This window comes from Grampus griseus, assembly GCF_964374135.1.
Source record: "Grampus griseus genome assembly, chromosome: 5".
Lineage (NCBI taxonomy): Eukaryota > Metazoa > Chordata > Mammalia > Artiodactyla > Delphinidae > Grampus > Grampus griseus.
This window is the reverse complement of record NC_138998.1, coordinates 88,691,555-88,716,158: the sequence shown is the minus strand read 5'-3', so window position 1 is coordinate 88,716,158 and position 24,604 is coordinate 88,691,555. Positions and strand designations below refer to the sequence as shown.

At 38.8% G+C, this 24,604-nt stretch overlaps 1 protein-coding gene across 1 annotated transcript in view; it reads right to left on the bottom strand.

Moving 5' to 3' along the window:
• MYH15 (myosin heavy chain 15) overlaps nt 1-24,604 on the bottom strand; it is a gene marked incomplete at both ends in the record, with an annotated part of 167,516 nt that overhangs the window by 48,067 nt on the left and 94,845 nt on the right. The window contains 8 exon segments of the mRNA XM_082655327.1: nt 3,456-3,549; nt 3,555-3,581; nt 17,049-17,246; nt 17,250-17,356; nt 17,359-17,398; nt 17,402-17,437; nt 21,200-21,290; nt 24,422-24,567. Of these exon segments, the coding sequence (XP_082511453.1) occupies nt 3,456-3,549; nt 3,555-3,581; nt 17,049-17,246; nt 17,250-17,356; nt 17,359-17,398; nt 17,402-17,437; nt 21,200-21,290; nt 24,422-24,567 (739 nt within the window).

The following is a 24,604-nucleotide window of genomic DNA, read 5'->3' as shown; positions in this document are numbered from 1 at the left end:
CATCCTAAATGGCACAGAAGATCAAACTGGGGGTTTTGTAATGAGGCCAAGTGTGATACACCCTGTCACCAGCATAAGAGTCCTACTTAGTGTCCCTGCTAGAATCCAAAACTCTTTCCTCTTCTAGATTTCCAGGTTTGTTATTTTGCCAGTTCATTTTAATTTAGCTTTGACTCTAGATTAACATCTAGAAACAGAGGTGTCCATAGGCAGAAGGATAAACGGTTTTCACTCTCGTTTTAAAGTGAGTGCCTCTGGGCATCAAAAACACATTGTTTATTTTCATTGACCTAGGAATTCTATCTTTGGGAATATATTACTAAAAATAATTCTAATTACAGACAAACAGCTAGTCACATGCTGTTCATAGCAGACAAGCAAGTTACAGGACAAGATGAAGTAACCATTGTCCATCTACTTGATGGATTCGAAGCACTCTTGTAAGTGATTGAGTATGCAAGATACAAAAAAGCTCATGACAAACTGAAATTGAAAAACCTCAAATAGATTGCCACCATGTAAAATATAGGAAAAAGATCTAACTAACAATAGCGGTTGACAGTTAAGAATAAGCCAACGGAACATTGTTCTACTTTCAATTGATCAAATGTTTGTGGATCTCCAATAAGTGGCAGGCATGGTCTAGATGACTGACAAAAATCAGTGATCAAAACAAAGACCCCTGCCCTTGTGTAGGGTACATTCTGGCAGGTGGAGACATGACAAACTTATTTATTATGTCAAGCATGTAGCTTCTTTGAAGGTATTAAATGCTATGAAAATAGAAGCACATGGAGAAAACTGGTTGAGAGCACTCAAATGTCACCTTCCCAACAAGGCCAATCCTGACTCCTCCCAGATCTATTTGATTAACCCTCATCTTTAAGTCTTTGCTGAAATAGTCAGGACAAGGGGAAATAGTCAGGGCAAGACTCTAGGGTGGGAGTGTGCATGGTATGTTCAAAACACAGCAAAGAGGTCAAAGTGACCAAGGCAGAATGAGAGAAGAGAAAGTAGAAGAGGTCAGAGAGATAATGGGGCCCAAGCATCTGACCCTTGTAGGCCATTGTACAGACTATGGCTTTTTTTTTTTTTTTTTTTTTTTGCAGTACGTGGGCCTCTCACCATTGTGGCCTCTCCCGTTGCGGAGCACAGGCTCTGGACGCGCAGGCTCAGCAGCCATGGCTTACAGGCCTAGCCACTCCGCGGCATGTGGGATCTTCCCAGACCGGGGCACGAACCCGTGTCCCCTACATTGGCAGGTGGACTCTCAACCACTGCGCCACCAGGGAAGCCCCAGACTATGGCTTTTACTGAGTGTAAAAAAGGGGTGTGGGTTCATACTACCCGAGGCAATCTACAGATTCAATGTGATCCCTATCAAATTACCAGTGGCACTTTTCACAGAACTAGAACAAAAAAATTTTTAATTTGTATGGAAACACAAAAGACCCTGAATAGCCAAAACAATCTTAAGAAAGAAGGACACGGCTATAGGAATCATGCTCCTTGACTTCAGACTATACTACAAAGCTATAGTAATCAAAACAGTATGGTACTGGCACAAAAACAGACATATGGATTAATGAAACAGGATAGAAAGCCCAGAAAAAAACCCACACAATACGGTCAATTAATCTATGACAAAGAAGGCAAGAATATACAATGGAGAAAAGACAGTCTCTTCAAGAAGTGGTGCTGGGAAAACTGGGCAGCTACATGTAAAAGAATGAAATTAGAACATTCTCTAACACCATACACAAAAATAAACTCAAAATCGATTAAAGACTTAAATGTAATACTGGATACTATAAAACTCCTAAAGGAAAACATAGGCAGAACACACTGTGACATAAATCACAGAAGTATCTTTTTGCATCTGTCTCCTAGGGTAAAGGAAATAAAAACAAAAATAAATTAATGGGACTTAATTAAACTTAAAAGCTTTTGCACAGCAAAGGAATCCAGAAACAGAGGAAAAAGACAACTCTCAGAATGGGAGAAAATATTTGCAAACAATGCAGCCCACAAGGTATTAATTTCCAAAATATACAAACAGCTCATACAGCTTAATATCAGAAAAACCAACAACGCAATCAAAAAGTGGGCAGAAGACCTAAATAGACATTTCTCCAAAGAAGACATACAGATGGCCAACAGGCACATGAAAAGATGCTCAGCTTCACAAATTATTAGAGAAATGCAAATTAAAACTACAATGAGGTATCACCTCACACCAGTCAGAACTGTCATCATCAAAAAGTCGACAAACAATTAATGCTGGAGAGGATATGCAGAAAAGGGAACCCTCCTACACTGTTGGTGGAAATGTTAACTGGTGCAGCCACTATGGAGAACAGTATGGAGGTGTCTGAAAAACTAAAAAAAGAATTACCATATGATCCGCAATTCCACTCCTGGCCATATATCTAGAGGAAACCAATGTTCATAGCAGCACTATTTACAATAGCCAAGACATGGAAACAACCTAAATGTCAATCCACAACTGAATGGGTAAAGAAGCTGTGATGTGTATGTGTATATATATATATGTGTGTGTATACATATATACACATACACACACAATGGAATATTACTCGGCCATAAGAAAGAATGAAATAATGTCATTTGAAGCAACATGGATGGACCTAGAGATTATCATATTAAGTGAAGTAAGTCAGAAAGAGAAAGACAAATATCATATGATAGCACTTATATGTGGAATTTTTAAAAATGATACAAATGAACTTATTTACAAAATAAATAGTAGACTCACAGACATAGAAAACACACTTATGGTTACCAAAGGGGATAGCAGGGATGGGGGAGGGACATAAATTATGAATTTGGGATTAACATACACACACTACTATATATAAAATAGGTAAACAAGGACCTACTGTATAGCACAGGGAACTATACTCAGTATTTTGTAATACCCTACCATGCAAAAGAATCTGAAAAAGAATACATATATATGTATAACTGAATCACTTTGCTGTACACTTGAAAGCAACACAACATTGTAAATTACCTATACTTCAATTTTAAAAATAAATTTAAATAAATTTAGATATAAAAAAGAGGTGTGGGTTCATTACTGAAAATTAGGAAAAATACCTATTTCAATGAGGTAGATGTGATGAAGAGGCATGTTTGTAGACTGTGTGGACAGCCCCTACCATCCTTTGATCTTGAAAGCTGCTCCAGTCAACTGCATGTTGCATTTTCCCTTCAAGGAGGAGACCTGGGTGGGGACTCCCAAGGTGGTACAGAGGTGATCTTTCCCAGACAAGAGCGTGTCTGTGGACAAGGTAACATCAAGGGCCTCATTTGTCCCCTAGAATTTTTAAGTGCCCACTCAGGCTCAATAACTGTTTCACCATTTCAGTGGTCTCTCTACCAGTCTATGGGATTGAGACTCATAAGTGAAGCGTCACTGAAAGTTCACTTACCATTTTCACTCCGTAGCGTTGTTTTCTGTGCTGTCAGATCATTTGCCAACTGAGTCACTTCATCTAGTTTTGCATTTTCTTCATTCAAGTGCTCTCATACAGACTACAGAGCTTCTCAGCATTACCCTATGAGTTGAGAAGGAAAGATTGGACATGGTTTATAGAGACCAGGCTGAATTAGCTGCATAAGGAAGGAGGGGAGGGGTGGTTCCTGGGACCCTTGTGCTCTCCTCTGCCCTGAAAGCCACAGCCAGCATTGGGAAACCATGTCTTCTAATTTAGGAAAGCACAATACACTCAGGGTCTGGGCCCCTCAGAGGCCCAAACTTTTCAGATTATAGGTATTAATGGAGAAATGACTCTTTGGGTATCGGGGACCCTCTCTAGAATTCATTGCTTTTCTGAAGAAGAAAACATGTCAGTGATGAAGTACATATTCACTTCCTGACATTGTATTATATATTTAACCATCTTTCTTTCCTGCTAGAATATGTTTCATGAGGGTAGAGATTCCATCTAATCACAGATTATGCCCCCAGTGCCTTGAATCGTGTCTAGCACGTATTAGGAGCTCAGTTAACAAGGGGGTAGGCTCAGAGGGAAGGGAAAGGAAAGATGGGAAGAGATGGAGGAGGAAGGAAGGAAATCCAAAGGGCTGACCAAGAAGGATAGGAGAAAGCAGATGGATCTGAGCTGCAGGAGCACAATCACAGAAATTCAAACTGTCAAAACAACTGGACCCTCCCGATCACTAAGGCTGCAGGCTCCTGATTACCCTGTTGAGTTAACATTTCAATCCTAAACTCTAACTCTCAGAATTGTTCATGTTTGAAGAAATGGATATGCCATGTGGCCTTTGCACTTCTACCTGGTTAAGTAACCAATCTAATCATCAGACTCTTGCCACACTCTGGAAACTAATGCCAATACCATGAAGCCCAATATTTTCAGGATGAAGAGCTGCCAAATGTAAGATGGTGCTACCCTCTTTACCTAGCTATAATTTGCATTCTCATTATTAATATGGTCAGAAGTCATAAAATGACACTGGTGGTACTCTAGAACCACAGTTCCATAGATTTCACATAGCTGTTTTTGTGTTTTGCTCTTTACATGTATTAAATCACAATTCATAAAACAGCCCTATGAGACTTTGTCTCTATAAAGAAATAGTACTATGGAAAAAGTAGGAAGAGGAGGGACAACTACAACAAAGAAAGTATCACACCAATGGCATTCCAAGAAAATAGTGAAAACTGTGAAATCTGGTAGTGAGTCTAATAGTTTCCATGTTAAACTAATTTTTATGCTATGGCAATGGCCAAGGACCAAAGACATTTCAAAGATGACACCAGGTTTGGTCCTCTGGGAAACTTCTGAATCAGCAAATATTGGAGCTCTTCTGCTGGAGCCTATGCTCTGTTGAAGACTGTTCTCTTTAAGCTTACCCTAATGACTATTTTAAACTCTTTATGAAAGACTCCTAGATTACATCTTATATTCCGAAGGCCAAATGTAGTGCTTGACACAAAATACGCACTTAATAAATGTCTAGGACACTCAAATTACTGCAGACTTTTGTGAGAGGTTGGCCAACATACCCACCACAGTTTACTTAGAAGTCACCTTCAAGTTTTCCTTATAAATCCCAACCTCCAGACTTGTTTTGTTTTGTTTTTTTAACTGACTTGGGATATTATCCACTGATTAGCAAACAAGGGAAGAGGCACATCAGGTGCCTGCCCATTTGGAGGCTGACAAGGAATAGTTCTATTCTCAGATGTTCCATAGCACACCCACGCTTAGTGGTGGTTATGAAACCAGACCTGGCAAAGATTCAATGATCAGCTCCCTCTACAATGCCATCAGCATCACGTAGTTTAGAGCACTGATGGCAAATGCCAGCCACACTCAATTATCCACATTCTCCACTTGCTACTAGAAGCTATAGTAGTGACACAGGTAACAGTTTTTAGATAGTCTGTACTTTCTAATATTTCAAAGGTTGAATATGTTTGCTCCCACTTCTGAAAGTCATTTGATAGTCAAAGTTGGCACACTTGCTGTTTTCCTCACAATATTCCTCAAGAACTCAGATTGCCTCTGTTTTATAGATGAGAAAACAGAGTTAGAGAGGCTAAATACCTTGCCCAAATTCACACAGCTAGTACGCATTGGGTTTAGGATTTGAACTGATAATTGCCTGTGCAGATGCAAAAAAAAAAAAAAAAAAAAAGTCAGGCACTAGATACCTAAGCATCCATTGTATGATATAACAACAAAGGAAATGTTAAGGATGAATTGACTTAACATCCTAGTTGGCTCAAACTGTCATGAATCCTGGGTCCCAGAAGAAACTGGATAAAAATATGATGACTCTGTGAACCATCTTTATTTTATGTTCTCTCCAATAATAAATGACACATGAACTGGGGCCAAGAGGAACACAGCCAGATGGGAGAAATGCCAATTCTGCTTGTGGTCATGAGTGTGCTCTGCTACACGCCTGTTTGCTGAGGGTAAAAGAATACAGATCTCTATAAGACAACTTAGTCAGTTTTGTGGATATGGCAAGCAAAGGAGCCAGAGAATCTCCAGTTTTCAAGAGAAGCTGGCTGTGCACATCTGCAGAGTAGGCAGCCACTGGGCACACAGGAAAGACACTTGCCCTTAGGCACCGCTTCAGGTCGTAGTTATCCATGGGCATTGTTTACACTGGTATAGTATTTTCAATTGGAAAAGTATTTTCATAAGCAGGGTCTGCAAAAGACAATGAGGTTGTTCATCTAAAGGTGGCCTGTACAGAGGTATAACATTCAAAGGGGTGGTACCTTCAAAAGAACTTCAAGTTTAAGCCTAAAGATAGACACTAAATTTTGATACCAAGAAGGAAAAGGTTAATGAAATAATGCACACTCATCCTAAAGCTGGCTCTTAAAATGATGCATAAAAATGCTGCCTCCTAGAAATTCAGGAACCAATGGGAATTCAAAATGATCAAGATAATTGTGAGATTGCCTATAACTTCTAAATTTCCCTGGGCCTCTCTGTCAGCCGAATATACTTTCAAAAATGCTTCAGTTTCCACCGTACCACGGAGTATTGGCATTTCTGGCATTATAAGTCAAGAAAAGATGAAGTAAAAAAAAAAAAAAAAAAGAAAAGAAAAGATGAAGTAAACAATACAAGATAAAGTTCAGCATAATGGATATGCCTATGAGGGTGAACAGAATCACTTTATCCCACCAACAAATATGTAAGGCAGAATGAAGTCACCCACAGATATACACAGGATTTGGAGCTGAGGCCCAGCTCTGCCATATAATTTTTGTGACCCTGGACAAATTGTTAAACCCATGAGCCACAGAATTCCCAAGAGACATATGTAACAGATTAATGCTAGTAACTGAGTGTACAGATTATGGAAAGCATGTAGTAAACATGAGTAAAATAAGACCTAGCTTCTGCCTTAGAGATGTCTTCTATTGAAGCAAAGTGAAAAGACCATACAATGCAGCAGTAAAGGGGGACACCAAAAGTGCTACAAGAATTAAGAAACAGATAAAATTTTAATATGAAAAGTTGAACTTGAGCATTCCAGGGGGACAGTTTAGTTGGAAAAGGCATATTGGTGGGAAAGTGGATATTTGGCTGAAATAGAGGGTCCAGGAAACAAAGTACCAGAATCTAAAATATTCAGAGAAAGTGGAGTCAGATCACAAGCCATAGGGTACCTTGAAGGGCACAAGTTTGGAGTTCACTTTGAAGCAGGGACATGATTCAATAAAGCCATCTCTCAAAATATCCATACAGATACTATTTAAAATAGACGGGAAAAAAAAAGACTAAAAGCAAAAAAACATAATTTAGAAAACCACTGCAATAGTCCAGTTAAAAGATAATGAAAGTCATACATGTGAGTGGGAATGGAATAAAAAATTGCAAGACAGTGCAAAATTGACCTGCTGTAATAATTGACTGGAAAGCCAAGAACAGAGAGGAAACAAATAATCAATTCTAGGCTTAGAGTCTGGGTGACGGAAGAAACAGGGTGCTGCTGGTAACAAAAATATCCATAGGAAATGTGTCAGCTTCAGGAGAAGGGGATAAGTTTGGTTTTAGACATGCTAATTTGAGGAAAGGGAGACATTACTGAATTTTGAAAGAACTAATTAAGAAAATTCTTTTAAGAGAGACCTTCAAGATGGTGGAGGAGTACGACGTGGAGATCACCTTCCTCCCCACAAATACATTACAAATACATCTACATGTGGAACAACCCCTACAGAACACCTACTGAACGCTGGCAGAAAACCTCAGACCTCCCAAAAGGCAAGAAACTCCCCACGTACCTGGGTAGGGCAAAAGAAAAAAGAAAAAACAGAGACAAAAGAATAGGGACGGGACCTGCACCAGTGGAGGGAGCTGTGAAGGAGGAGAGGTTTCCCCACACTATGAAGCCCCTTCGCGGGCGGAGACTGCGGGTGGCGGAGGCGGGAAGCTTCGGGGCCGCGGAGGAGAGCACAGCAACAGGGGTGCGGAGGGCAAAGCGGGGGGATTCCCGCACAGAGGATCAGTGCCGACCAGCACTCACCAGCCTGAGAGGCTTGTCTGCTCACCTGCCGGGGCGGGCGGGGCTGGGAGCTGAGGCTCGGGCTTCGGTCGGAGCGCCGGGAGAGGACTGGGGTTGGCAGCGTGAACAGAGCCTGAAGGGGTTAGTGCGCCACGGCTAGCCGGGAGTGTGTCCGGGAAAAAGTCTGGACCTGCTGAAGAGGCAAGAGACTTTTTCTTGCCTCTTTGTTTCCTGGTGCGCGAGGAGAGGGGATTAGGAGCTCCGCTTAAAGGAGCTCCAGAGATGGGCGCGAGCCTCGGCTATCAGCGCGGAGCCCAGATACGGGCAAGAAATGCTAAGGCTGCTGCTGCTGCCACCAAGAAGCCTGTGTGCGAGCACAGGTCACTATCCACACCTCCCCTCCCAGGATCCTAGGCAGCCCACCACTGCCAGGGTCCCGTGATCCAGGGACAACTTCCCTGGGAGAACACACGGTGCCTCAGGCTGGTGCAACGTCACGCTGGCCTCTGCCGCCGCAGGCTCGCCCCGCACTCCGTGCCCCTCCCTCCCCCCAGCCTGAGTGAGCCAGAGCCCCCGAATCAGCAGCTCCGTTAACCCCGTCCTGTCTGAGCGAAGAAAACACGCCCTCAGGCGACCTACATGCAGAGGCCGGGCCAATCCAAAGCTGAACCCCAGGAGCTGTAACAAAGAAGAGAAAGGGAAATCTCTCCCAGCAGCCTCAGGAGCAGAGGATTAAATCTCCACAATCAGCTCGTGCCCTGCATTTGTGGAATACATGAATAGACAACGAATCATCCCAAAACTGAGGCAGTGGACTTTGGGAGCAACAGTAGACGTGGGGTTTGCTGTATGCAACTGACTGGTTTCTTGTTTTATGTTTATCTTAGTTTAGTATTTAGAGTTTATTATCATTGGTAAATTTGTTTATTGATTTGGTTACTCTCTTCCTTTTTTAAAAAATATATAGATATATATATATTTTTTCCTTTTTCTCTTTTTGTGAGTGTCTATGTGTATGCTTCCTTGTGTGATTTTGTCTGTATAGCTTTGCTTTTAACATTTGTCCTAGGGTTCTGCCTGTCCTTTTTTTTTTTAATAAAGTTTTTAGCACTTGTTATCATTGGTGAATTTGTTTTTTGGTTTTCCTGCTCTCTTCCATCTTTCGTTTTTTAAAAAAAAACTTTAATTTTTTATTTTTAATACTTTTTTTAGGTTTTATTTTAATAACTGTAATTCTTTTTATTTATATTTTTTCTTTCTTTCTTTCTCTCTTTTTTCCCTTTTCTTCTGAGCCATGTGGCTGAGAGGATCCTGGTGCTCTGGCCTAGTGCCAGGCCTGTGCCTCTGACGTGGTAGAGCTGAGTTCAGGACATTGGTCCACCAGAGACCTCCTGGCTCCACGTAATATCAAACGGCGAAAGCTCTCCCAGAGACCTCCACCTCAACACTAAGACCCAGCTCCACTCAACAACCAGCAAGCTACAGTGCTTGACACCCTATGCCAAACAACTAGCAAGACAGGAATACAACCTGACCCATTAGCAGAGAGGCTCCCTGAAATCATAATAAGGTCACAGAAACTCCAAAACACACCACCGGACATAGTCCTGCACAACAGAAAGACAAGACCCAGCGTCATCCACCAGAACACAGGCACCAGTCCCCTCCACCAGGAAGCCTACACAACCCACTGAATCAAACTTACCCACAGGGGGCAGACACCAAAAACAATGGGAACTACGAACCTGCAGTCTGTGAAAAGGAGACACCAAACACAGTAAGTTAAGCAAAATGAGAAGAAAGAGAAACACAGAGCAGATGAAGGAGCAAGGTAAAAACCCACCAGACCAAACAAATGAAGAGGAAATAGCAGTCTACCTGAAAAAGAATTCAGAGTAGTCATAGTAAAGATGATCTAAAATCTTGGATATAGAATGGACAGAGAGAATGAAACGTTTAATAAGGACCTAGAAGATGATGAACAACAAACAATGATGAACAACACAATAAAGGAAATTAAAAATTCTCTAGAAGGAATCAATAGCAGAATAACTGAGGCAGAAGAATGGATAAGTGACCTGGAAGATAAAATAGTGGAAATAACTACTGCAGAGCAGAATAAAGAAAAAAGAATGAAAAGAATTCAGAACAGTCTTAGAGACCTCTGGGACATTAAATGCACCAACATTCGAATTAGAGGGGTCCCAGAAGAAGAGAAAAAGAAAGGGACTGAGAAAATATTTAAAAAGGTTAGAGTTGAAAACTTCCCTAATATGGTAAAGGAAATACTCAATCAAGTCCAGGAAGCACAGAGAGTCCCATACAGGATAAATCCAAGGAGAAACATGCCAAGACACATAGTAATCAAACTATCAAAAATTAAATACAAAGAAAAAATATTAAAAGCAGCAAGGGAAAAGCAACAAATAACATACAAGGGAATCCCCAAAAGGCTAAGAGCTGATCTTTCAGCATAAACTCTGCAAGCCAGAAGGGAGGGGCAGGACATATTTAAAGTGATGAAAGGGAAAAAACTACAACAAAGAAAGATTACTCTACCCAGCAAGGATCTCATTCAGATTTAACAGAGAAATTAAAACCTTTACAGACAAAGGAAAGTTAAGAGAATTCAGCACCACCAAACCAGCTTTAAAACAAATGCTAAGGGAACTTATCTAGGTGGGGAAACATAAGAGAAGAAAAAGACTTACAAACCCAAAATAAATAAGAAAATGGTAATAGGAAAATACATATCAATAATTACCTTAAATGTAAATGGATTGAATGCCCCAACCAAAAGACACAGACTAGCAGAATGGATACAAAAATGAGGCCCATATATATGCTCTCTATAAGAGACACACTTCAGACCTATGGACACATACAGACTAAAACTCAGGGGATGGAAAAAGATACTCCATGCAAATGGAAATCAAAATAAAGCTGGAGTAGCAATTCTCATATCAGACAAAACAGACTTTAAAACAAAGACTATTACAAGAGACAAAGAAGGACACTACATAATAATCAATGGAACAATCCAAGAAGAAGAAAAACAATTGTAAATATTTATTCACCCAACACAGGAGCATCTCAATACATAAGGCAAATGCTAACAGCCATGAAAGGGGAAATCGACAGTAACACAATCATAGTAGGGGACTTTCACACCACACTTTCACCAATGGACAGATCATCCAAAATGAAAATAAATAAGGAAACACAAGCTTGAAATGATACATTAAACAAGATGGACATAATTGATAGTTAAAGGACATTCCATCCAAAACCACAGAAGGCACTTTCTTCTCAAGTGCTCATGGAACATTCTCCAGGATAGATCATATCTTGTGTCACAAATCAAGCGTTGGTAAATTTAAGAAAATTGAAATCGTATCAAGTATCTTTTCTGACCAGAATGCTATGAGACTAGATATCAATTACATGAAAAAATATGTAAAAATTACAAACACATGGAGGCTAAACAATACACTACTTAATAACCAAGAGATCACTGAAGAAATCAAAGAGGAAATCAAAAAATACTTAGAAACAAATGACAATGAAAACATGACGACCCAAAACCTATGGGATGCAGCAAAAGTAGCTGTAAGAGAGAAGTTTATAGCAGTACAATCCTACCTCAAGAAACAAGAAACATCTCAAATAAACAACCTAACCTTACACCTAAAGCAATTAGAGAAACAGGAACCAAGAAACCCCGAAGTTGGCAGAAGGAAGGAAATCATAAAGTTCAGGTCAGAAATAAATAAAAAAGAAATGAAGGAAATGATAGCAAAGATCAATAAAACTAAAGCTGGCTCTTTGAGAAGATAAACAAAATTGGCAAACCATTAGCCAAACTCAACAAGAAAAAAAGGGAGAAGACTCAAATCGACAGAATTAGAAATGAAACAGGAGAAGTAACAACTGACACTGCAGAAAAACAAAGAATCATGAGAGATTACTACAAGCATCTATATGCCAACAAAATGGATAACCTGGAAGAAATGGACAAATTCTTAGGAAAGCACAATCTTCCGAGACTGAATTAGGAAGAAATAGAAAATATAAACAGACCAATCACAAGGACTGAAATTGAGACTGTGATTAAAAATCTTCCAACAAACAAAATTCCAGGACCAGATGGCTTCACAGGCAAATTCTATCAAACATTTAGAGAAGAGCTAAAACCTATCCTTCTCAAACTCTTCCAAAATATAGCAGAGGGAGGAACACCCCGAAACTCATTCTACGAGGCCACCATAACCCTGATACCAAACCAGACAAAAATGTCACAAAGAAAGAAAACTATAGGCCAATATCACTGATGAACACAGATGCAAAAATCCTCAACAAAATACTAGCAAACAGAATCCAACAGAGCATTAAAAGGATCATACACTATGATCAAGTGGGGTTTATCCTAGGGATGCAAGGATTCTTCAATATACGCAAATCAATCAACGTGATAAACCATATTAACAAATTGAAGGATAAAAACCATATGATAATCTCAATAGATGCAGAGAAAGCTTTCAACAAAATTCAACACCCATTTATTATAAAAACCCTCCAGAAAGTAGGCATAGAGGGAACTTACTTCAACATAATAAAGGCCATATATGACAAACCCACAGCAAACATCGTTCTCAATGGTGAAAAACTGAAAACATTTCATCTAAGATCAGGAACAAGACAAGGTTGTCCACTCTCACCACTATTATTCAAAATAGTTATGAAAGCTTTAGCCACAGCAATCAGAGAAGAAAAAGAAATAAAAGGAATCCAAATCGGAAAAGAAGAAGTAAAGCTGTCACTAGTTGCAGAAGAAATACTATACATAGAGAATCCTAAAGATACTATGAGAAAACTACTAGAGCTAATCAATGAATTTGGTAAAGTAGCAGAATACAAAATTAATGCACAGAAATTCTTGCATTCCTATACACTAATGATGAAAAATCTGAAAGAGAAATTAAGGAATCACTCCCATTTACCACTGCAACAAAAAGAATAAAATACCTAGGAATAAACGTACCTAAGGAGACAAAAGACCTGTATGCAGAAAACTATAAGACCCTAATGAAAGAAATTAAAGATGATACAAACAGATGGAGAGATATACCATGTTCTTGGATTGGAAGAATCAACATTGTAAAAATGATATACTACCCAAAGCAATCTACAGATTCAATGCAATCCCTGTCAAAGTACCAATGAAATTTTTCACAGAAGTAGAACAAAAAATTTCACAGCTTGCATGGAAACACAAAAGACCCCGAATAGCCAAAGCAATCTTGAGAAAGAAAACCAGAGCTGGAGTAATAGACTCCCTGACTTCAGACTTTACTACAAAGCTACAGTAATCAAGACCATATGGTACTGGCACAGAAACAGAAATACAGATCAATGGAACAGGATAGAAAGCCCAGAGATAAACCCATGCACATATGGTCACCTTATTTTTGATAAAGGAGGCAAGAATATACAATGGAGAAAAGATAGCCTCTTCAATAAGTGGTGCTGGGAAAACTGGACAGCTACACGTAAAAGAATGAAATTAGAACACTCCCTAACACCATACACAAAAATAAACTCAAAATGCATTAAAGACCTAAATGTAAGGCCAGACACTATAAAAACTCTTAGAGGAAAACAGAGGCAGAACACTCTATGACATAAATCAAAGCAAGGTCCTTTTTGACCCATCTCCTAGAGAAATAGAAATAAAAATAAACAACTGGGACCTAATGAAACTTAAAAGCTTTTGCACAGCAAAGGAAACAATAAACAAGACAAAAAGACCACCCTCAGAATGGGAGAAAATATTTTCAAATGAAGCAACTGACAAAGGATTAATCTCCAAAATATACAAGCAGCTCATGCAACTCAATATCAAAAAAACAAACAACTTAATCCAAAAATGGGCAGAAAAACTAAATAGACATTTCTCCAAAAAGATATACAGATGGCCAACAAACACATGAAAGGATGCTCAACATCACTAATCATTAAAGAATGCAAATCAAAACCACAATAAGGTATCACCTCACTCTGGTCTGAATGGCCATCAATAAAAAACCTAGAAACAATAAATGCTGGAGAGGATGAGGAGAAAAGGGAAGCCTCTTGCACTGTTGGTGGGAATGTAAATTGATACAGCCACTACGGAGAACAGTGTGGAGGTTCCTTACAAAACTAAAAATAGAACTACCATATGACCCAGCAATCCCACTACTGGGCATATACCCTGAGAAAACCATAATTCAAAAAGAATCATGTACCACAATGTTCATTGCAGCTCTAGTTACAATAGCCAGGACATGGAAGCAAACTAAGTGTCCATCGACAGATGAGTTAAGAAAAGATATGTGGCACATATATACGATGGAATATTACTCAGCCATAAAAAGAAACGAAATTGAGTTATTTGTAGTGAGGTGGAAGGACTTAGAGACTGTCATACACAGTGAAGTAAGTGAGAAAGAGAAAAATAAATACCGTATGCTAACACACATATATATGGAATCTAAATAAATAAATAAATGGTTCTGAAGACCCTAGGGGCAGGACAGGAATAAAGACGCAGATGTAGAAAATGGACTTGAGGACATGGGGAGGGGGAAGGGTAAGCTGGGACGAAGTGAGAGAGTGGCATACATTTATATGTACTACCAGATGTAAAACAGATAGCTAGTGAGAAGCAGCCGCATAGCACAGGGATATCAGCTCGGTGCTCTGTGACCACCTAGAGGGGTGGGATAGGGAGGGTGAGAGGGAGACGCAAGAGGGAGGAGATATGGGGATATATGTATATGTATAATTGATTCACTTTGTTATAAAGCAGAAACTAACACATCATTGTAAAGCAATTACACTCCAATAAAGATGTTAAAAAAAAAAAGAAAATACTTTAAATATAATCAGAGGAAATAAAAGAAATTGCAGGGGTTAAAGGAGTAGGATGTAGTGAGGTATATACCTACTTGTGGGAACTAGTTCCCAAAGATGGCCCCCCAGGGAGCCACAGTCTCTAGTATTTGCAGCCATGTGTAGACCTTACCCCTGTGACTCATCACTGTTGGGAGTCACACAGAATCACTCCACTGTATTGTAAGCCTTCCTCACAAGAGTTTTTGCACCTTTGGTCTCTTGGAATATTTGCTTTTAGTGCCCTGAATTGCCATGTAAGAAGTCCAACTCCCCTATGCCTGCCATGCTATGAGGAAACCCAAGTTAGCTACATGGAGAGGTCACACAAAAAGAGAGATTTCCAACCAGCCCCCAACTGTCTAGCTATCCCAGCCCAGGAGCCAGACACACAAATGAGTAAACCTTCGGATGATTCCAGTCTCAACCGCTATCTGCGATAAGCCTGTCAACCTCCAGAACCAAGAGAGAGAATAATAAATTATTGTTTTAACTCTAAGTGATTTGTTACATATCAGTAGATAAACAGAACATTACTTTTTGGTCAAGGAGTCAGATTAAGACAGATATGGACAGACTTTGCTTTTTTCTCAAAATACCATTCTTAGTGTGGAAAAGCCTTTTGTTTTTGGCAGTGGGTGAATAATGCCCATGTGGAAGAATATTTTATTCTTTGGAACAAGAAGGAAATAAATGGATGAGTGAATAGCTTATAAGGTGAAGAGAGAAGTTATAATTAATGGTCTTAATCTTATCAGTAAGATGTTAACATTTATTAAAAGGAAGGATTCAGAAAGGCAGCATTTATTAAAAGGAAGGATTTAGAAAGGCAGGGTTAGAAGTCTGTTTTTCTTCTAAAATAAAACAAAGTGAGTTAGAAGAACAAAGAACTTCTGAGCAGCAATGAAATTCTATAGGAAGTTGGAAAGTATAAAATTCACACCTAATTAGTATGGATTTATGGTGAACCTATCAACAGTTTTATGATTTTATGACTTCCTACTAAAATGTACAGAAACAGAAGAGTTCCTGAGGATGAATGAGAGGCAAAGAGTATGAAGAGAGTGAGGTCTTCCAGGGCTCACTTGGGCTGACAAAAGAAGATGAAGCCTACAAGGGCAAGGAGTGAGAATATTTTCATTGTTGAGGACAGAATCGATACAAAATGCAGAATACAGAAGAGACAGAGGAAGAGAGGTCCTAAGTCCTCACTAGATTTATATTCTAAGATAATTGGAGGTGGGTTGGCAGGGACAGTGGAAAGAAAGAGAAGGAAAAGCAGGGTAGTTGTGTTTCTACTCAACGTGGTCTTTAAAGGAAATTAATGCTAAACGTTTCAGGAGTCACTCAGTAGCTGAAGAAATTCTACATTTTTCTGACCACCGTCCATAAAGATCAAGCTTTATTGTTGGTTCGCCTTTCCCGGGTGACTATAAATTCTGCTCACAAGGACAATTTGGCACCAGCTACTTGCTCTGTGTGACCTCAAGCAAGGCTCCTCTCAACTGCCAGGAGGTAAGGCAGCTCTCACCTGTGATCTGATACTAGTCATTCAAGATGAGAGCTGGCAGTGTAGAGATTAATGGGCTCAGTGAAGAAGGAACATGTGATAAAGTTTCTCCTAGTGTTGGCTCGTTAAAGAGATGCCAGAGGACATGAAGGAGAAAAAGTTCTCTCCTCCCCGCAAAGTTATTTGTGCCGCCATTTGTTCAGAAGGACTCAAAGTACCTGAGCCCCACCGTGGAGTGCTCCCAACTCAAAGCCATCCTTCAAGAGAGAAGCACCACTCATGAGCTAGTGGTTTCACTTGTCCAGTCTACTTACTACATCATCACTAGAGAGACTCACAAGGAACATGGACTGGAATTCCAATGAAACCAGAAGCCACTGTCAGGCTACCTTCAGGGGATGGTCATGTGACTTTTAACAATCACTGAGATTAGACCTGATCCAGCCAATCTGAAGATCTCTAGCCTCCACTGGCAAATACTCTGAGTCATCAATTTGCTTTAACTTTCTTTTCCTTCCCCTCCTCTGCCTACTTCCATGTCCTAAATTCTCAAGGAGGGCTTGGCAATGTTCCTTACCTTAGCTCTGGTCATCTGCTCAACATGGGTCAGGACATCATTCACTTTGAGCTGCAGGTCACTCTTGTCTTTTTCCAGTGTCTGCTCGACCTGTTGTAGATTTTCTACCTGGCTCTCCAGCTCAGCCAGGCTGTCTCCGTGCCTCTTCTTCAAAGAGGCAGAGGTTGCCTCAAAGTGCAGTGTGGACTCTTCCATGTCTCAGCGGAGCTTCTGGAATTTTGTTTCTTGTTTCTTAGTTATTTCCAGTTGAGCCAAACTGGCCCCTGCTGTCTCCTCCAGCCCCTCATTCAGGTCTTCCAGCTCTCGGTGAGGTCAGTTCTCTCCCTTTCTACCTTGGCTCGAGTGGTCCTTTAAGCTTCCAGTTCGTCTTTCAAAACCTGTATCTGAGCCTGTAGCAATAAATAATTTTGATTTTACTAAGCACTTGTAGCATATTTTATATTCAAGAGCTCTACTGTATTTTTTTTTATTTTTCACAACTAACACTTTTGGTTCTCATTTTATAGTTAAAGAAGATAGAATACAGAGAAATTAAATGATTTGATCCAAACCAATACCAAGAGCAGGATTAAAATTTGTAATTCCTCTCAATTTCCCAGGCTTTGGTGATAAGCAACCTCATTATACTATATACATGAAGAGGAAATTTTAATAAAGAGCACTTTCCAAAGGAATAGAAAATATTTTTCATATAACAAGGAATCATTTTAAAGAGAGCTTATTAAAAAAATAACATGATGAATGTTATATACAATACCTCATTTATCTGGAATTTGCTTACCTGACAACCTCAACTATTGGAAACTTGGGCAAAAATCTGATTAATAGACTAAATATTTTGAGTTCAAGCAGCTAACTCACAAGCATCAATTTAATTTTACACACAATTCTGACAAACCTGGTTACTTGGTTTCTTAGTGTGTAGGTGATTTAAGGTAGCAGGAAAATTGAAATAAAAAATAATTTTATTTTGGTGGAGGAATGAGACTACTAAATTGGATAGTAATCTGATATCATTAGAAGCAGAATTATAAGACAAAGAAAAGAAGTGATAAGAACTCTCAGAGCCCAAAAGTCTTTCAGTGTAATGGCAAAGAGCTCGACAAATCTTGATAGCATCATTGTGGGACAGTACAGTAAAACCAAGGATGGTGGGCTTCCCTGGTGGCACAGTGGTTGAGAATTTGCCTGCCAATGAAGGGGACATGGGTTCGAGCCCTGGTCTGGGAAGATCCCACATAGCGCAGAGCAACTAGGCCCGTGAACCACAACTACTGAGCCTGCGCGTCTGGAGCTTGTGCTCCGCAACAAAAGAGGCCACGACAGTGAGAGGCCCACGCACCATGATGAAGAGTGGCCCCTGCTCGCCGCAACTAAAGAAAGCCCTCACACAGAAACAAAGACCCAACACAGCCAAAAATAAATTAATTAATAAAATAAAATTAAAAAAAAAACAAGGATGGTCATTAACATCACCTTAAATAATTAGGCATAGGTTAGAGTATAGGGAAAAAAGGATAACTTCTATTTTAGAATATTAAAAATTTCATTAAATGAGTATGATTGCTGAGAGGAAGCTAATTTCTAGACCAGCCCATTAAGTAAGTCTATCTAATCTGTAGATGAGTTATGACAGAGAAGGTGCCAAAAAATGTATGATTTCCACATCCAGGTAATCGTGATCCCCTTCCAATTAGTTATCTTGGGATCCAATACCTTTATTTATAACAATACTGTCACTGAACCAAACATTTCTGAAACATTTCTTTAGAAATAACTTTAGTGCTACAGTAATCAAGACAATATGGTACTGGCACAAAAACAGAAACATAGATCAATAGAACAAGATAGAAAGCCCAGAGATAAACCCACGCACCTATGGTCAACTAATCTATGAAAAAGGAGGCAAAGATATACAATGGAGAAAAGACAGTCTCTTCAATAAGTGGTGCTGGGAAAACTGGACAGCTACATGTAAAAGAATGAAATTAGAACACTCCCTAACACCATACACAAAAATAAACTCTGAATGGACTCGAGATCTAAATGTAAGACTGGACACTATAAAACTCTTGGAGGAAAACATAGGCAGAACACTCTTTGACATAAATCACAGCAAGATCTTTTTTGATCCACCTCCTAGAGTAATGGACATAAACACAAAAATAAACAGGTGGGACCTAATGACACTTAAAAGCTTTTGCACAGCAAAGGAAACCATAAACAAGACCAAAAGACAACCCTCAGAATGGGAGAAAATATTTGCAAATGAATCATCAGACAGAGGATTAATCTTCAAAATATATAAACAGCTCATGCAGCTCAATATTAAAAAAACAAACAACCCAATCCAAAAATGGGCAGAAGACCTAAATAGACATTTCTCCAAAGAAGACATACAGATGGCCAAGAAGCACATGAAAAGCTGCTCAACATCACTAATTATTAGAGAAATGCAAATCAAAACTACAATGAGATATCACCTCATACCACTTAGAATGGGCATCAACAGAAAATCTACAAACAACAAATGCTGGAGAGGGTGTGGAGAAAAGGGAACCCTCTTGCACTGTTGGTGGGAATGTAAATTGATACAGCCACTATGGAGAACAGTATGGAGTTTCCTTAAAAAACTAAAAATAGAATTACCGTATGATCCAGCAATCCCACTGCTGGGCATATACCCAGAGAAAACCATAATTCAAAAAGACACATGCACCCTAATGTTCATTGCAGCACTATTTACAATAGCCAGGTCATGGAAGCAATCTAAGTGCCCATTGACAGACAAATGGATAAAGAAGATGTGGTACATATATACAAAGGAATATTACTCAGCCATAAAAAGGAATGAAATTGAGTTGAATGAAATTTGTTGAGACGTGGATGGATCTAAAGACTGTCATACAGAGTGAAGTAAGTCAGAAAGAGAAAAACAAATATCGTATATTAATGCATGTATGTGGAACCTAGAAAAATGGTACAAATAAACCAGTTTGCAGGGCAGAAGTTGAGACACAGGTGTAGAGAACAAACGTACGTATGGACACCAAGGGGGGAAAGCCGCGGGGGGGTGGGGATGGTGGTGTGATGAATTGGGCATTTGGGATTGACATGTATACACTCATGTGTATAAAACTGATGACTAATAAGAATCTGCAGTATAAAAAAACAAACAAAAAACAACTAATACTAAACTTTCTTTGGGTTATTTGTAAGGAAATATGTTAATATAAATGTTTCAGACATTAAAAAGAAATAACCTTTAGATAGTATTTTTTAAATCATCAGGGTAAGAAAATTTGTATTTTGGATAAATTGAACATTTTTTGGATAAAGTATCATTTGAAGAGAAGTCTGGTGAATATGATAGGCAGTCACTTGGAGATTAATATTGTCTGAAAGCTTGCCCATAAAGTAGTGAGACTGGTCTAATTTGGCTCAAAATATCTCAGAAGGTAATAATCAGAAAAAAGTTCCAAAATTATTTTGAATAATAGTTACATTAGTGAGATAACTACTTACCTTCAAAGGAAAAAAATCCATCTGCATGTATACATGAGGAGTTAAACGTATCCATGCTTTAAATTACTTTATAATGTGGTCATATAGTATAAAACAGTTGCCTGGTCTCAAACTTATAAATAGCTGCCCATTATCAAATAATGTTTTGAGGCTACAAGTAGCTACAAGACAGATTTTCAGCATAATTGCCTTCTAAGCACAAAAACTAATCATCATAAAAAATTAAATTGGTAGCATTGAATGCTTACCATGGGTCAGGCACTGAGCTTACCACTTAAATGTACTGTTGCATTTAATTTTAGCTCAAAGGTTGTCAGGAGGATTAATGAGTAAAAATGTAGATGTCCAGGGTTTTAGCACAATACCTAGTTTATGTCAAACGTTCAACAAATTAGCTACTTGTTTTTTTCTTACCTTCGTGATTAGGAAATCTAAGCTTAAACAGTAATGTTCTCCAGAGTCACATATCTACAGAATGCCAGGTTACCTTCTCAACCACTGCTCTTTTCTGCCTCATCTATAGTTGGCTAGAGCTATGGGTACCTTTGCAGAGCGTTTGTCACTGAAGTCAATCATCACCCATGGATCTAACTACAGGTGCACACAGGTATTTGATAAATGATTCCCTGGAGCCCTTTAACCATCTTCTGAAGCTGAGCCACCAGGCCTTTCTCATTCTCCACCTTTGAGCTCATCTGATTCATTTCTGATTCTTTCCTGTTAGGGAAAAGAGGTATCAAGTGGAATTGCTCAGCGTAATAACATTTTGTTTAAATATTCTTTAAATTATAGTAATAACACATGAAGTCATTCACTGTAAAAAATTCAACTATTACATCTATAGCTGAAGTCTTCTTGGCTATTATACCCAATCTCTCTTCCTTGCCTAGAGGTAACCACCATAATCAATTCGGTGTGAATCCTCCAGACATTTTTCTGAGGATTGACATATGTTTGTGCTTATATATCAGTAGAAATAGTTTCATTTTCTTTACTGTGAAAGGTATAATACTGTATACATTTGAATTTATAATTCTACAACATTTTTAACCCAATAATACATGGAGATTTTTCCATGTTGGCCTACACATAGATTACTTCACTTAAAAATTAACTGTGACATACTAGTTTATGATTTAGATATCATGTGGTTATTTATCCATTTCCCTATTAATAAACATTGAGGTTTTCCCCCAAATTTTACTTTTACAAATAATGCTGTTCATATACATGCACCCTTGTGTACATGTGAGTGTCTCTACAGAGTGGATATTGAGCAGGGAATTGGTGCGTCGGGTATAGGTATGTGTTTAAAAACTTATAACCTTGCCCTTTGGCCTCCAATAGCAGTGTGAGGTTATTTCTCTACATTTACACTTAACATTAGCACACTTCTAAATTTTTCCTAATCTAACAGATTAGTATGTCATTGTTTTATAATGAATGTCCTTGTTTACTAGTGAGGACAGCATGTTATCAACTATGAGGATTTTAAAATGGGCAATAAAACAAATGAACTGTGTCCGTTGCCCATTTTTCTGTTAGGTTGTTCATCTAATTATTGAATTATAGATTTTCCTTTAATACTCTTGATCTTTATTTTTTGATATCTGCTGTAGATATTTCTCCCACTTTCTAATTTGCCCCAGTTTTATTTATGTTGGCTTTTGCCACATAAATGTTTAAAATGTCGAGGTATCAACATCAAATTTATCAATATATTCCTTTTATGCCTTTGGATTTTTGTGACTCATTCAGTCTGACCTGCCAGTTTCCTAAGACTTACCACCTATATTGTCTTTTAATGGTTTTGTTTTTTAATGGTTTTTGCTGTTTTTTTTTAATTGAAGAACATTTAACAGGAGATCTACCCTCTCAACAAATATTTAAGTATACAATTTTATTAACTATAGGCACAACATTGTATGTCACTCTAGAACTTAATCATCTCTAGAACTTAATCATCTTGCACGATGGAAGCTTTATGCCCATTGAAGAGCAACTCCACATTTCCCCCTGCCTCCAAGCCCCTGGACGCCACCATTCTACTCTGTTTCTATGAGTTTGACTGTTTGGGATGCCTCATATAAGTGGAATCATGCACTATTTGTCCTTCTGTGACCGACTTATTGCATTTAGCATAATGTCCTCCAGGTTCATCCATGTTGTTGCATACAGCAGGATTTCCGTTAAAAAGAGGCTGAATAATGTTCCATTAAATGTATACACCACATTTTCTTTACCCATCCATCCATCAGTGGGCATTTAGGTTGTTTCCATATCTTGGCTATGGTGAATAATGCTGCATTTTCTAATGATTTTAAAGCTTGATTTTTGCATTTAATTCTTTAATGAAACTGGATTTTGTGTTTGTGTGAATAGCGTGAGGAAGAAATTTAACTTTTATCTCAGAAGATGAAGAGCTTATAATCTGTGTTATTTATTAAGTAATCTATCCTGTCATCACCATTTTAAAATGCCACATTTTCATGTATTGTCTCCATATATACATAGGTCCATTTAGAGAAAATGCTGTATAATAAATTTATCATTTCCTGAAAACATGGGTTTCTGAAATGCCAGAGCTCTTTGACCTGTGGCCTACAAGGACATAGAGTATCATTTTCACTTTGCTGAGCTGAAACACAATCTTCAAAATTGAATGCTTAGGGAACTCTATCATCATTTTACCTTTCACTGTTCCGTTACATTCATAGGGTTACTTATTTCATCTTTTCCTACCTATCAGGTCGGAAACACCTATCAAGTTCAGTAACTTATTGGCAGGCTATTAATCAAGTCTGACCACAAGCATGTGTAATGGAAACTCATGTACACAGACAGGAAAACCAGAAGCTCATAGTTGCTCACTTGACTTTCTTCTTCACTGTGGGCTCCAATAACCAGTGGGCTCCCAGCTTTAACCTGGCCTTATCTCACTCTTAGATCTCACTGTTTCCCTCTCTTATTTGATCTATTCCAAATAACTGGAAAATCCCTAATTGTTAGAAGAAAGTCTAGCTGGGGACTCCCCTGGCAGTCCAGTGGTTAAGACTACGGGTTCCCACTTCAGGGGGCATAGGTTCAATCCCTGGTCAGAAAACTGAGATACTGCATGCTGCATAGCTCAGCCAAAATTTTTTTAAAATATGGAGAAGAAGAAGAAAGTCTAGCTGAACAGAGGAAGACAAAAGGGACAAGGTGAGAAAATCCATTTCACTGAATGATGAAACTAAACTGAGAGGGCCGTCTTGCCCTGAGCTCCTTGGGAATCCATGTGAACTGAAGGTCTACTGATTTTGATCATGTTATGTTTTGCTTTCAATTTTAAGGTTTAATACTTATACGGTAAATTATTTGACCAAAAAAAGTTAGATAAATGTTAATGAGGTTATATCTGGCAAATAAGTTTTGTTTTGTTTTTTTTTTAAATGATCAGATGTTATATGGGACTTCATATTAGGATTTCTTTTCTTTTTTTTTTTTTTTTTTTTACTTTAGGCCATTGGTCTCATCATGAGTAAAAGAAGTGAGCGATTTTTATTTTGACTTGTAACTTCAAATTCCAATAATTCGCATCTCCTGTGCCTTACACCTTTCATTCGCATCTACTGGTCAGCCTTCTCAGTTACTTTCTTGTAGGTTATTACATAATTATAAAAAGAAAGTTCACATAAAGTCTAGCAAAAGAAAAAAAAATCAATTTCCTAGGCTTGTTATCCTTCTTATCCTCCCCTTCAGGTCTTAAGACATCTGGCCCTAGGGTCATGAGGATAAATGACATGAGAGAGCTGTTTCCTCCGATTAAAGGTCTCCCAGAATCTCGAGTCAACAGAAAGGTGACTCACCTCCTCAGCTTTCCTGCTAGCTGCAGCTGCCTGCTCTCCAGGTCCTCCATGCTTTCCCGGTTCAGCTTTACCTCGCCCTCCAGTTTGCACTCTTCCTTTTCCCAGTTCATTCTCGCTTTGCTCTCCTGTTCAAGGGCACCCTCAAGCTGACAGAAGGAGACATTATTGAGCCCAATAAATAAG